This window comes from Netta rufina, assembly GCF_964035555.1.
Source record: "Netta rufina genome assembly, chromosome: 1".
Lineage (NCBI taxonomy): Eukaryota > Metazoa > Chordata > Aves > Anseriformes > Anatidae > Netta > Netta rufina.
Window position 1 is genome coordinate 22,572,881 of NC_140123.1, and position 14,074 is coordinate 22,586,954.

At 41.5% G+C, this 14,074-nt stretch overlaps 1 protein-coding gene across 1 annotated transcript in view; it reads left to right on the forward strand.

Annotated features, from left to right (window-relative positions):
• Positions 1-14,074, forward strand: part of MTUS2 (microtubule associated scaffold protein 2) — a gene marked incomplete at both ends in the record, with an annotated part of 168,973 nt that overhangs the window by 93,186 nt on the left and 61,713 nt on the right. Inside the window, one exon of the mRNA XM_084281481.1 lies at positions 9,892-10,053. Coding sequence (XP_084137607.1) covers positions 9,892-10,053 — 162 coding nt within the window. The remainder of the gene's footprint in view (positions 1-9,891; positions 10,054-14,074) is intronic.

Genomic DNA, 14,074 nt, shown 5'->3' on the forward strand with positions numbered 1-14,074 from the left:
ACTGGGTCCAGTCCCGTCTAACATCTTTACCAGTTGACCTCCAGAAGTCAACCTTAACCGTTCTGTGATTCTGTGAAATGACATTTCTTGACAAGTTCATACTGCTAGAAGGAAAATTTCCAGTAGGAAATTTCAAACAGATGAAAAATGTTGAAAACATCTAATGGTCCAACACCTCTCATTTGTACTTATCCTCCCTGTAGAGGATATACCAGGGTGAAGGGGCAGGAGAATGTGCTCACTGTGCCAGCTTTTGCTGTTCTTGGCCTGAGCTGTGGCAGACATTTTGTTTTAGAAATCAGGCCCCGATTCTCATTTTTAAAAGACTTGAGAGTGGCTCTGTGCACCTCCACTCCACGTGCTGCTGCAATCTGTGGTCTTCAAGAAGAGAGCAGAGATGTGAGGCCTGAATCCTCCCTCAGTCTTGGCTGCTATTGGGACCCATCTCATCTCTTTGTCCCCAGAGGAAACACAGAGGAACAGCTCATAAGTCTCCCATCTTCCCGTGCTGCTGCTGGGGTTTCGTAGGCTTCTCCTGACACACAAGCACTCAGTCCTGCCCCTTGCATTTCCATGGAGAATTAGGCACCTTCTTGAACATGAGTGATGAGGGTTTCTCTGCCTTTTTCCTTGCCCACTAGAGCAGGGGGGCTCATCTCCAGCAGGATGGATTATTGCACCCACTAAGGATGTGGGAGAAGGGGGCTCAAAGGGTGCAGGTCAGCCAGGATAACTCAAGCTATTCTACAAAAGGTGGGCAAAGATTTTTCTTGAGCAGCATGTTGTTCATGAGGATGCGTATGGTCTGAGAACACTGAATGGCTGCTCTGAGAAGCTTAGGTTCCTCCCTGCGTGTCTCCAAAGCACGGTGCAGCTTTGGTGCCCGGCCCCACTTTTCTCCTCCAACCAAAGCACTGCTCAGCATTCACGGGAGGTTCTGTTCAGCTGCTTGCACGCCTTCGTACTCTGAAATGGAGACATCTGTTGATTTGAATCTCCTTCAGGGCTGAGAGGGTGATTAAGTTTACATAATGTGTGCTGAATTTGAATGTGAATTGAAATAGGAGTTAAGTTCCTAAGCAGCTTTGAGGATCTGTGCCTGGGCTCATAAAATTCAATTAATTAATGACTAACTGGAGACCCTCTAGGGCTCTTCTATCTTTGAGGTTTCAGTATAGCATCTCCCCTCCTGGGCCCATACTGCATGCTCTGAAGGCATTGTTATGCCAAAGGAAGGAGGCAGACACATTTACTAACTCTTTAATCTATCACAATTGCATGTAAACTGTAGCACACACATTATTGTGGCCTGGCAGAGAGGATCAAAACTGGGTGCAACCAGACCTTGCACACTGACAATGGTTAGGGCATAGTTCAACCTCTCCTAATCTGGTGAACTGTGGCATCCAGCATGGATCGCTAAAGCTGATGGACATTCATTAACATTTTTGGAATGCCATTAACATTTTTACCAAGGATTATACCCCTTTTAATTTTGCAAATATGGTACTCCACACCAGTGCTCAAAAAAAAATAGAAGCAGCAATTCCTGGAAAGAGGCATTTATTGATGATATAATGCCCACAAGTGTCAGCAGATGTTATTCCTTATAAAAAGGAATGTGGCTCTAATTTGGCACTTCTTGCTATCAGAAGGAACTTCTTGCAGAGTAGATGTCACTTCCAATCCTATCTTTCAGGGGGGGCTGTGCCCTGTTAAAAATGGCATACCAATTTAGAAGTAGGCATGGTGCCACTGGAGCAGATGGCTATGAGCACAAGTCGTGTTATAGAACTGGTGTTTGCAGAAATGTGAATGCTGGGGCCAAAGTCCTACCCAGGAACATCAAAATGTTCCTACCCAGGAAAAATTCCGTCTAAGTAGGTTGATACAAGCTAATTAATGCTTTAGTACTGGTAGAAATGGATGTTGTCAGTACCGCCTTTACGGCTTTTCAAGCTTTTGGGCAACCATTGGTGATACCAGTAGCCATTTTGGCAGCTGAGGACGTTGGAGCATAGATGTGTCCTTGGGAAAAATGCTGTCTGTGCTTGGTGTTACTCCAACAGCTCTGCAGTGCTTGGGAACTGTTGCAGTGTGGAAGACTGCTCTGCTGGGCAATGAGGAGGAGAAGTGGCTCTGGACCTGCATTAACCCATCCCCTCTTTAAGGCAGTGTATGACTCTCTACCACCCAAATATCTGAAGCAAAACTGTGCTTCTGTCCTGAAAAGCATGTGCCTTTTCTCTTGCTTTGAAGTCAACGCTCCAGTTGCTCTCACTGGGACAAAATGCAGTATTTCTTAGAAGTTCAGCCTTCATGAAAAAGCTTGTTTCAGTAAAGTTAATAAACGTGATATTGAAAATGTTGTTTAGATATAGATACTTATTTTCTCTCCCAAAATGAACCTGCTGAATTTAAATGTTAAATTGATATGTAATATGTTCTTCTTAACTTGTATCTTCAAGTTGAACTTCCAAAAGCATGATGAGTACTTTCTTGCCTTGAAATGTACCTCAGGCATTAAGAACCAGCCCCTTTTATAATTAATTGTCAGGCTTCAGTGGCTAAATAATAAATCAGGTGACTCTTATCTGATATGATTGAAGTCTTCATCCATATGTCTAGAAGCTTACAGCAGATGTTTCTCTCTTTTCAATTAGATAAGGAAACATTTTCCCCATATGCAATCCTGCCTCAGCTTCTCAGGGTACCACACAAGAGAATTCACCAGGGTATTCATGACATGGGATGTTTCTTGTCACTCTGATCAGAGCTGTACACTGAAAAAGGAAAGTTTTCAGGAATGATCTGTTTATGAACGACCTTCTTATTCTGGACTTTTCACCTGTGACAATTCAGCTCCAAGGTGTTCCGAGAGATGGCCCTTTCAGAAGGTGATTTTTCAGGCCCATTTTAAAATGTCTGCATACTGCAGGTAACCTTGGAAGCATTCCAATAACCTTATGTTACCATTTCTGACAAATATTGTGATTGACCAGTAAAACATTTTGCTGCCTTCACTTTATACTCTGTGGGGTTTTGATTAACCAGCTACACAAATGAGCGCAGCTAGCCAAGCAGCTGTGCAATCAGCCAGTGCTAGGCAGAGCTACCAGCAACATATGGTGAAATTTTACTCCATAGTAGAATACTCATCTTGCCTGGTAGAGTTGTAACATTTCCCAAGAGCCCCAATAAGACGTGCTGAGTAATCCAAAGTGTGGCACAGTCAGCAAATTGTCTGCGGTTCCCACTAATAGATAAAGAAATTTTATTTTGTGGTGAAATTTTCACCTTACCCAATGAAGCCTATAGCACTTCAGCAGGGAGCGGCATGTAACTCCACTCAAGTAAGAAATCCACGTAACTGGCTCCTAAAATATGTATTTTAATTGGTAAGATGAGATGAATAAGTTAGTATTGATACAAGGAAGTGCATCAGCAGAAGGTTTTATTTTTACTATCTATTATGCATGAAGGACACTGAAGATAGGTCTGTGCCTCAAAAAATAATCTAGATTTTAAAAACTCAGAGTCATCAAAAACAGTAAAACTTGTAAAGGAGGGAATTTCAATTCCATGTCAATATAGAGAATCAGATTATCCATTTTGTTTATTTCTACTGAATCAATTACAGAAGCACCACAAAGCTTGATTGTTTCGACCACACTGTTGCAGACCAATGCATATTCCAATTGAGTTGGGAAGGCACAGCCCAAAGGGTGTCACTAATCATCAGTGCCGGTGGGATCATCTGAACAGCCCAAGGGATCATGAGATATGGGGAGGCACCATGCTCCTTCCCCTTATGATATAGGGGCTGTCTCAGAGGTACCCTCCTGCACTACAGAGACTCAAAGCCATCTGAAGCTCAGGGAGATGGTTCCCATCCTGACAGGCACTGCAGATCTGGCTCCTTATTTCAGTGGCAGTTATCAAACTCAAAATTCACAATGCAAGTTTCGGTTGAATACTAAGACTTCTGAAAAAAAATAATCTTTTATAAAGGCACGTGGGCTTGAACAAGCCTTCTCTAAAGTAAATATGATAAGGAAGGTTATTGTTAAGACACCTTTGTCTGAGCTAAAAATATGCAATGCGAAAAAAAAATAATTTGAGGTAAGTAAGCTACGTTTAAGGATTATGTGAACATCAGTCCTCATACAGCTCCTTTTTCTGGATAGAACAGAAACCTGTCACCAGCTTGTTCCTGATCTATTGCCCATTTGGCCTTGTGTTTTGGGAAATACCAGGCACTGGCTCGCAGCAAAGACAAAATGACAAATTAACTGGTCAGTAATCTCATCTACTATCATAACTTCATAACAGCACAGTAAGCCCTAAGGACTAATGATCACACTGAACCACTTGGTCAATAGCATTGTTTCAGAGCTGTGCATTCACTTGTGTCTGTTGATGATTACACCGCAAAGCATTATATTGAAATTTACAGCGTTGAGCTTTAAAACAGTAACCCTCAAATCAGAGAAATAAAAAGCTCAACTGGCAAGCTGCAAGCCTTATTAAGCAATCTATAAAAATTACCATTTTACAGCTAAAAATTGGAAATAAGTAGCGGTCCTTGATTAAAGGATGGGCATATGTTACAGTTTAGTGAAAAGTGTGTCTTGCATTTTAGTTTTAAACATCACATGATTATTCACAGTAGTTTAGACGTTTTCTTTATCATAGTGTTACCCATGGCAGTGATTTAAAATTTCATTTTGAGCTTGTATTTGTGTTTGAAAACTGGGGCACAGAAGTGCAGCCTAGGAAGAAACAGCAACAATAACAAAACAAAGGAACAATATATCCCAACATTTTGCAGGCAAAATATATATATATACATATATAATTTTAGCCTCATTCATCATCAGGTTTTCTTGCTTGCTTTCTGTCTGTCTCTGCTGTTCCCTTGCTGTGTGAACTTGGAGAGCAGCTCAACTCCTTCATCCTTTTGTTATTTGTAAAGCTCATTGAGTCCTGTGATTGGAAAGTGGTTTAGAAATGTTAAGTGGGGTCACTGCTGAAACAACTAGACATACCTTTGCTGTTATTAAACTTGGCGTCAAGTATTGTCCAAGGGTCTCTAAGATGGAAAGGGCTTGCTATTACTCTGGGTAAATGTTTGTGCTTCGGTGAACATTCATGATGCAAGCACGTTCCCAGTGTCTCGGGTGTGATTACAGCTGCGGTGGAGATCTAGCAGCTCCAAGCCACATTTGACCTGCTATGAAGAGCTGGAAACTTGCTGTGTTTCAAAAGGCTGCACATAGCAGCCCATGAGATAGGGGGTTGCAGAAGCAGCTGTGCTTGCGCTTTAATACTCTTTGGGGTCTGTTTCTCAGCAAAACAGAGACCCATAGGCATTGTCAGACAAGCTATTTTTTCTAGAAAGGACCTAAGCCCTCCAACAGAAGGAGACTTTATTGCCATCAAGTGCAGGCAGGACAGCTGTGGTGGCTGTGCAGCTCCAGACCACAGCCCTTCATATTTCTCTCCTCTCAGAGCAAGACCTGCCCAAGCCACATGGTTTAATTCACATCTCGTCAAATACAGACTTCCCCCAAACCATGCTCCCACTGTTTTGCAGTCGTATCTATTATCATACCATATTCAATACTTTTTTTTGCCAATTTTGTAAGTAATTCCAGAAGAGGAATGGTTCCTCCTAGTGACGCATACAAAAAAGCCTTCCTCTTCTTTCAGGGAAGTGGTTGAGTCACCACCCCTGGAGATCTTCAAGAAACATGTGGATTTAGAACTTGGTAGCATAGTTTAGTGGTGGACTAACTAGCTTAAAGATTGGATTTACAAGCTTAAAGGTTAGACTAGATGATCTTAGAGATCTTTTCCAACCTGAAGGATTCTATGATTCTATAATTCCAGGAGTGAGTAGACCCTGAGGCAAGCTGCTTCAGGGTCAGATGGTGAAGGGGACAGCAGTGCATATGGACAGAAGGTGGCTCAAGCCATCTGGTAACCCCTGGGATTTTGATCATAGTTTTCTCTGAAAACATAGCCTACAACATGTTGCTGGCCCTGACTTCTGGATGTCTTCACTGGTATAACAGCATAGGGGATGAATGAGTGCAGTGAGTGAGTCTTCAAAAACATTTTCTTCTTCCTTGTGTTTTTTGTTTGTTTGTTTGGTTGGTTGGTTTTGTTTGTTTTCCACAAGATGAAGAGTAGGATTCATTGATGCTCGTAGTTAGGAGGTGTTAAAAGTGAGACTGAACGCCTTTGGCTCCAACAGATTGCTAATGCTCTCTTAAATACTCTCCTACAAAGTCAGCAGTGCAGCTCTGCGTAGAACACAGAGTCTGCAAAAATACAGGGCAATTTATGTAGGAGAACCTAAATGACTTGCCAGGTGTTTCAAAGACAAGCAAGGAGTCTCCCCTGGTTCAGGTAAAATGCTAAAGTAGGGAAGTATAAAGGAAGAGGGGGAGATGTGATCACCTGGAATCTGTTATGCACAGCACATCTGGTGTTTCTCTTCAGGCTCTTACTGAAAAAATAACAACTATAAAGATTCTGGGAGGACTGATGCTACTGACTCACCTGCTGCAAATAACAGTGGAAAGCATTGTCTCATTATTTTTTTATTTATTTATTTTTTGGTGGATGTTGCCTACCTTGACTTCAGCAAGGCTTTCAACACTGTCTCCCATAACCTCCTCATAGGCAAGCTCGGGAGATGTGGGATAAATGAGAGGACAGTGAGGTGGACTGAGGGATTGAGAACTGGCTGGATGGCAGAGCTCAGAGGGCTGTGGCTGAGTCTAGTTTGAAGCCTGTATCTAGTGGTGTCCCCCAGGGGTAAGTACTGGGTCCAGTCTTCTTCAAGTTAATCATCAACGACGTGGTTGATGGAATAGAGGGCACCCTCAGCAAGTTTGCGGATGACACAAAACTGGGGGGAGTGGCTGATAAACCAGAGGGCTGTGCTGCAACCTAGCACTGCCAAGTCTACCACCAAACCATATCCCTAAGCACCTCATCTACATGTCTTTTGAATCCATCCAGGGATGGTGACTCAACCACTTCCCTGGGCATCCTGTTCCAGTGCCTCACAACACATTCAGTAAAGAAATTTTTCCTAATACCCAACCTAAACCTCCCCTGGTGCAATTTGAGGCCATTTCTTCCTGTCCTATCACTAGCTGTTTGGGGGAAAAGCCTGCCCTCCACTCTGCTACCTCCACCTTTGATGTTGTAGAGAGTGATAAGGCCTCCCCTGAGCCTCTTTTTCTCCACGTTAAACAACCCCAGCTCCCTCAGCCGCTCCTCAGAATACTTGACCTCCAGACCCTTCCCCAGTTTTCTTGTCCTTGTTTGGACAAGCTCCAGGACCTCAATGTCCTTGTATTGAGGGGCCCAAAACTGAACACAGTACTCAAGGTGCGGCCTCACCAGAGCTGAATACAGGGGCACAATCACCTCCCTGGTCCTGCTGGCCACACTATTTCTAATACAAGCCAGGATGCTGTTGTTTTCTTGGCCACCTGAGCACGCTGCTGGCTCATATTCAGCCAGCTATTGTCCAATCCCTCCAGGTCCCTTCCCACCAGGCAGCTTTCCAGCCACTCTTCCCCTAGCCTGTAGTGTTGCATGGGGTTGTTGTGCCAGTTGCAGGACCTGCACTTAGCCTTGTTGAACCTCAAACCAATTGAACCACTTCTTCCTTTTCATGCTTTTCCCCTGCTCCAGCATGGGTTTCTCTCCACGGGCTGCAGTCCTTCAGGATAAACCTGCTCCTGCGGGGGCTCCTCCATGGGCTGCAGCCTGGAGAACTGCTCTATGTGGGACCCATGGGCTGCAGTCCCCAGCACCTGGCCACAGACAGCCAGTACAGCCATGCAGCTTGTCTTACTGAGCACTTTTTTATCAAATGATCAAAAGCTGAATAGTTTTTTCCTTACTTTTTCCTCCTGGCAGCTCACAGCAGGAGGTGCACAGAGGGCTTTCCAGGTCTGGGGGATTTCTGACTCAGGGGACCTGACCAAGTCCTGTTTATCAGCCTTCCCATCCACTCATTTCTTTAATCAGCAGACTTTGCACACTGTGTTTTGGACAGCAGAGGTGTTTGTAGCTAGCTACATTTCATCTTTAAGACCTAGAAAAGCTTTTTAATTTTTATTTTTTTCTTTGTAGGAGTTCATGTAACTCCCCTTGGAACCTCATCCTTCAGCAAGACAACTTCAGAGTTGTGAACTGAAACATTTTCTGTATAATATATTTTACAGTAGAGAATAAAAGATAGGCATATGAGGTTTCAATTAAAGAGCATTTGAACTGCATTTCTCTGCAAACAATAGGAATAATTTCCTCCTCAAGGTTAGCATTTCTACAATTTAAACTTTAGAACAAAGAGCCAAGGAAATAAAAGAATTTCTACACGTGGTGCTACCCAAGCCACGGGGCTGACTGCATATCCAAGAACATGGAGTAACTCTGGAGGAGGATGCAAACAGACTGAAGGAGACACATTTGCTTTAAGATACCTTGCCTTTGTGCACAGCTGCGGAGCAGCCTTGGCCAGGTTGGACCAGCCTTTCTGCTGACATGACTGCTCAAGTCAGCAGTGTTTCAGCAGCAGACAACTCATGGCTGTTTCACAGGTCAAAAGTCTTTGTAATTTGGGTATAAAACAACTGTCTGCTTTGCTGAGAGGTTGTTATGTGTACAGCAGTGTAAAGATGACAAATGTTTCGGGTTTTCCTGTTCCTGCACAGAGTACAGCAGTCTTTTGTTGAATTTTTAATGTGGCTTATTATTTAAGCAAAGGTCAAATGTTTTTTCTAGAAATCCATGTATACTGCAGGTATAATACTTTAAATTATGACCTATAAGCAAGTAGTCCTAAAGACAGAGCAAAATTTAACATCGTTTTCTTAGAGCCAAAAGGTATAGTCTTCCTTTGTCAGAAAAGAGGATTTCCTTTTCCAACCTGCACTTTTCTCCTAGTGGATTTTCAGTAAGAATAGCAAAAAAAAAAAAAAAAAAAAAAAAAAAAAAAAAAAACACCTCTCCTTTCTTGCACAAATTTAAGAAGCCTACGTCTTAAAAATACTGGAAACTTGGACATGCCAATTATTTTAATAATGTTATCATTTCCCTGCAGGCAGCACCTAAACAGTATTGTGTTGTATTGTACCTTTTTAAAATAACAGAAATAAAAATTATAGCCCTTTTCTGAAATCCTGTGTATTTCTTGCTACTATCTTTACTCATTTTCTCAAGTAAAATCTTCATCCTTCTGCAAATGTTCAAGTCCAGACATACTGTAATCTTTTGCTCTTCTTAAGTTCCCACTCAATAGATAAAGACGACACTCCAACTTTGCCTTTTTCAAATGTTAAGAAAAGATTGATTTCCTTATATCTACAAGGAGTCTAGGATGTGATTATTCCCTAAATGGCAAATGCAGGAGGAAACTGAACTGGTAGAAAAAAAGGTGTTGATAGAGGTCAATATAAACTGGAAACCTTGGCAACCAAAAATTCAGTATGAGAATATGATTGAAGTGGATGTAAGAGTTAAGGCAGAATTATTTTTTTCAGTTTACTATTCAAATGTCGGAGTGTAATCTGAGGAAATGCTTGTGGGAAATCTTTCTTGGGTGGGAGAATTTGGTGCAATGCACCACTGAAGCCTGCTATTGCTCTTTACTCTGAGAACCAGAGTAAAGTACTCTGTAAAGTACCAGTACTCTTTATTCCTGTATAACCATTTGTACTGGAGAAAATCCATGTAACTTAGTCCAAGTTGCAACGTGAATATGTTTTTGTAGATTATAATTGCTAATACAAGCTTGGTCTGCATGCCACAGTTCACATACATTTTTAATGAACTTATAATTAGGGCAATTTTGGTCTCCTGCAGGTTCCAGCTTTGCAAATGAAGAGCAAACCACTCCTAAGGCATCTGCACCTTCTAAAGATGTACCCAAGGGTAGCAGCAAGAGCACAACACAGGTATCGAGCAGCACAGCGACTCCACGCAGGAGCTTACTTCCAGCACCAAAAACTGCCACTGCACCTGCTGGTAAGTGTTCCAAACTTGTGTACCTGAAATACCATCTGCCTTAGCCCAAGAAATACAGAAACCTTTTCATGATACTATTTTACTGCTTACTCACTTTGTTTTCATGCCACTATTGGGCACATTGTCTAAGTGCCCAATTTGCTGTAGTTGCCATTCTTGTCGTCAGGACAGCACAAGAAGCTGAAAGTCTTTGACTCAGCGCAAGCACTGCTCTGCAACAGCTAAAACAACAGTGTGTTATCACACAACTGAAGCAGGGAAGGAAAAATCAGTACAAAATATAAGACAAAGACCTTTTGCACTACGAGTTCTGGTCACCCGGTTTCCAGAAAGATTAACTTGGTTGAAACACATGCAGAAAATAACTTACTGCTGTAATCAGTAGCTTGGAGGATCTGGCAGCGAAGATGAAGCTGAAATCCTTTATCTTTGGTAGTCCAGCTAAGCGAAAAGTCGAGGGAGTGGGATGTAATATTTTGTCCATCACAGTCAGGAGTGACTGTCTCTTACTGTCGAAAAACTGTTTAGCTCCATCATCTACACTCACTAACTGGGAAACAGACCAATCTGTCAACACAATATATGGATTTCTGATGACTTTTTTTTTTCTTTTTTGAGTTTTTTTCTTTTATTTCTTTTTTTTTTTTTCTTTTCCTGTGATTTTTCTTTCCTCTCTGATGGTCCCTAGCTAAGTTGTGTCATTTCAGGCTACAGCAGTAGTTGAATAGTATCAGATTTGCACCTGCATATCTCCAGCAAAAGCCTTTCTTTTCCAGCTAGTGATAATGATATGATAAGCTTTAAAGGGCTATTTCGAGGTTTCTGTAGAGGAACTTTTCTGGCCTCCTTTTTTTTTTTTTTTTTTTACTTTTTTTGCTACAAGCAAGAAGACTGCTAGAAATCCTGTGCCTTTTACTACTTGTGTAGCCTCACAAGTGAGTCATTGCCAGGGAGGTTTCATTGTTGGGGCACTGCCATGAGTTGGAACCAGAGCATTTGGTATGCAATCATGCTAGTGTGGACATGCAAAATCTAGTCTAAGCAGGACTAGCTAAATGGCTCAGGCTGTCATCTCTGAGTTTGCACAGCTTCCAAGTCTCAGAACCACACAGAAGAGCAGAAATTGCAAAATAATGCAAACCAATATTGATCAAGAGGGAGGTTTCCAGAAAAATAGATGGTTTGCCATCACATTGGGGAAAAGAATTACTGAGGGTGGCTGAAAGCTACATTTTACTTTTAATTTCAGTTTTTAATCTATGAAATTGTTTAATTTATGAAACAAATGACCAATCTAGTGCTAGATTTTAATTCCTCTAGAGACAAAACTAAAAAAATAAAAGGCAATGCAGAATTTGGAATATTATAAAAATTCTCCCATTTTCTGCTATCCAAAGAACTTTTGTTTTCTATATCATCACTCAGTCTCAGTGTACTTTCCTTCAGACCATTTGTTATTCTCTCTGCATGACCCTCCATTAACCATGGGTATGTTTGTTTCTGTGGGGGCACACAAACGAAAACTTCAAGCTGGCCGTGCATGAACTTGTGAGCCTCAGCCCATGTAAAGAGCTCTTACTGCCATACTCTGTCTGAGTTAATAGGCCCTGTGGAGACAAGGCAGTATAGCTTCTGAACCGGATTTACTTCCCTCCAGCCTGCCAAGTGTGATGAGTCCTCGTGTCTGTGGGTGCATGGGTCCATACAGATGTGCCCTGTGTACTCTTCGCTGCTCTGGTGGGCAGGGGCTCCAGTGGCACACCCAGCTTCCTTCCAGCAAGGCACTTTGTGCCAGCAAAGTCTAATCCTGCTTCTCTTGCAATAATGTATGAATGCTGTCTGCAGATCCAACTGTAATAGGGAGCCCTATAGAATGTACAGTCTTCTCTTTAAATATCGTTTGGACAATTTTGCACAGCTTTTAAATGATGAAGCACAAAACCATCTCCTTAAAATTGAACTCTTCATTAAATTGGAAGGAAGATGCTACAGATCAAATGAAGCAAGTGGATAAAGGGCAGTGAAGTGTTCATATTGCTTTGGGCTTTATGATCCCAGGCAAACAAAGGAATCTAACAAAAGCCCTTTACAACTGTGTAGACACCGTATTTTAAATATGTCAGAGAGAGTGCATGGGTGTGCTGAAAAGGCCAGTCTCCAAAAGGATGTCCTGGAACAGATAGGGTCTAAAGGTTGAAAGACTGTTTGTACAGATACTGTAAAAGGTCTGCTTGTACTGCCTTTGTGAAGTGGAAAGAACAGCTGGCACAGGCTACCAGTCTACTGAGCAAGTCTGGCATTAGAGCTGGACATCACAGAGCAGAGGACTGATTAAAAAAAAAAAAAAAAAAAAAAAAAAGGGGGGGGGATCAGAGAGGTAAAATCAGTGTTTCAAAAAAGCTTGAAAAGGTACTAAAATTAATCCATCCCCCACCCACCACATGTCTCTGACACCTGCATGTTTTCTGTGAAATGAATGCCATGCTCAGGAAGGCAGTCAACAGCAAAGAAGAAACTTTCACCAGCGCTCCAAGCTGAAAGGAAAGTAAGGGCAGCATGTAGCAGGCAACTCTAAGCAGAGCAGGGATGAAATGTCTTGAAAACAGCAGAAATAATAAATTTATAATATTCTACCAAGCTATCACATAATGGCAGTTGCTTGCACAGAGAATCCAGAGAATAGGAGAGCAACTATGGTGTAGGAAGATGGAATAATATAAGAGAAAATACTCAAGATGTTCTCAAATTAATGGAACTACAGATTACCTTGTTCCAGTGATGCCCCATGTTGGATGCCCCTGTACTGAAAGTAGTCTTTGTTCTCAAAGGAAATGCAAGTACAAGAGATCCGGATTTGAGTTTTGAGGCTAGGTGTAGAGTGTGACTTTCCTGGTACTTTCATTTAAATGCTGGATCCAGGAGCATCTAAGGGAAGATTCAGTATCAGCAATACATCTCAAAAAAGTCTTAGCTGGACATGGGTTTAGTCTTATGTTTTATCATGTCCATGGTTAGCATACATCAACATTATGTATAAGATATCCAGCACTATGATGCCAGAGTAGCCTTAGAGGATAAAAGTGTAGGTGGTTCATCTGAAGTCCCTGCCTCCAGCAGAAAGGACTTCTGACACAAGCCAACACCATTGTGAAAATAAGGCATACATTCCCATAAGAGAAAGTGAATAAATAGCATGACCATATGGGTGAATCTTGCATTAAATAAGAAGTCACCAGCTCCATTCAGTCAACATTGGAAGGCTAAGTTGTCCCATGAGCAATGCTACCCAACTCATCCATATAGTAAAACTTTTGAAAAGCAGAGAAAACACGATATCTTCTTTCTGCTCTGTGTATGTGGAGAATGGTGCAATAGATATCCTAGGTATAATACTCTTAACAATCACCTAGTAATAATTGCAGTAGAGCTTGATGATGCATAAGCATTTTATAAACACATACTTCCAACCTCCTGTGCAAGACATCGCGGTTACTAAACTAGGGTTTTTAGAGTGATCCACTGCTACAGATAAAGTGCACAGACATTATATATGTGTTGTATTCAGCATCTTTTATGAAAGTAAAGAGGAGGGAAAGTATTTCATAAAAAGGATTGCAGTCTTTTAAATACAAAGAAAGTTTCCGAAAGAGTGGAGTGTCAGGTGATGTAAGAAATGCATTTGTATTTCAGAGAGGTACATGATTTTAACTATGTATGAGTAAGAAATGAATTAAAAAAGGAGCATATCTACCTGTACTGATGAATAGAAAATAACAAAAACCACATTGAAGCTTTAATGTATTAGATATTACCTGAGAAGAGCACCTGTGCTGCAAATTCTCATTAAAAAAAAAAAAAAACACTTCTCAAGAGAGATTATACTCCTGATATAGCACTCCGTTTGCTTGACAAAGAAATTGGACTAGAGCATAGATCACCTTTAATTAATTAAAATGGATTCTTATAGTTGCTGCTTTGCAGTGATTCAGATGATCAAAAAAAGCTCTGGCAAGAGACAATA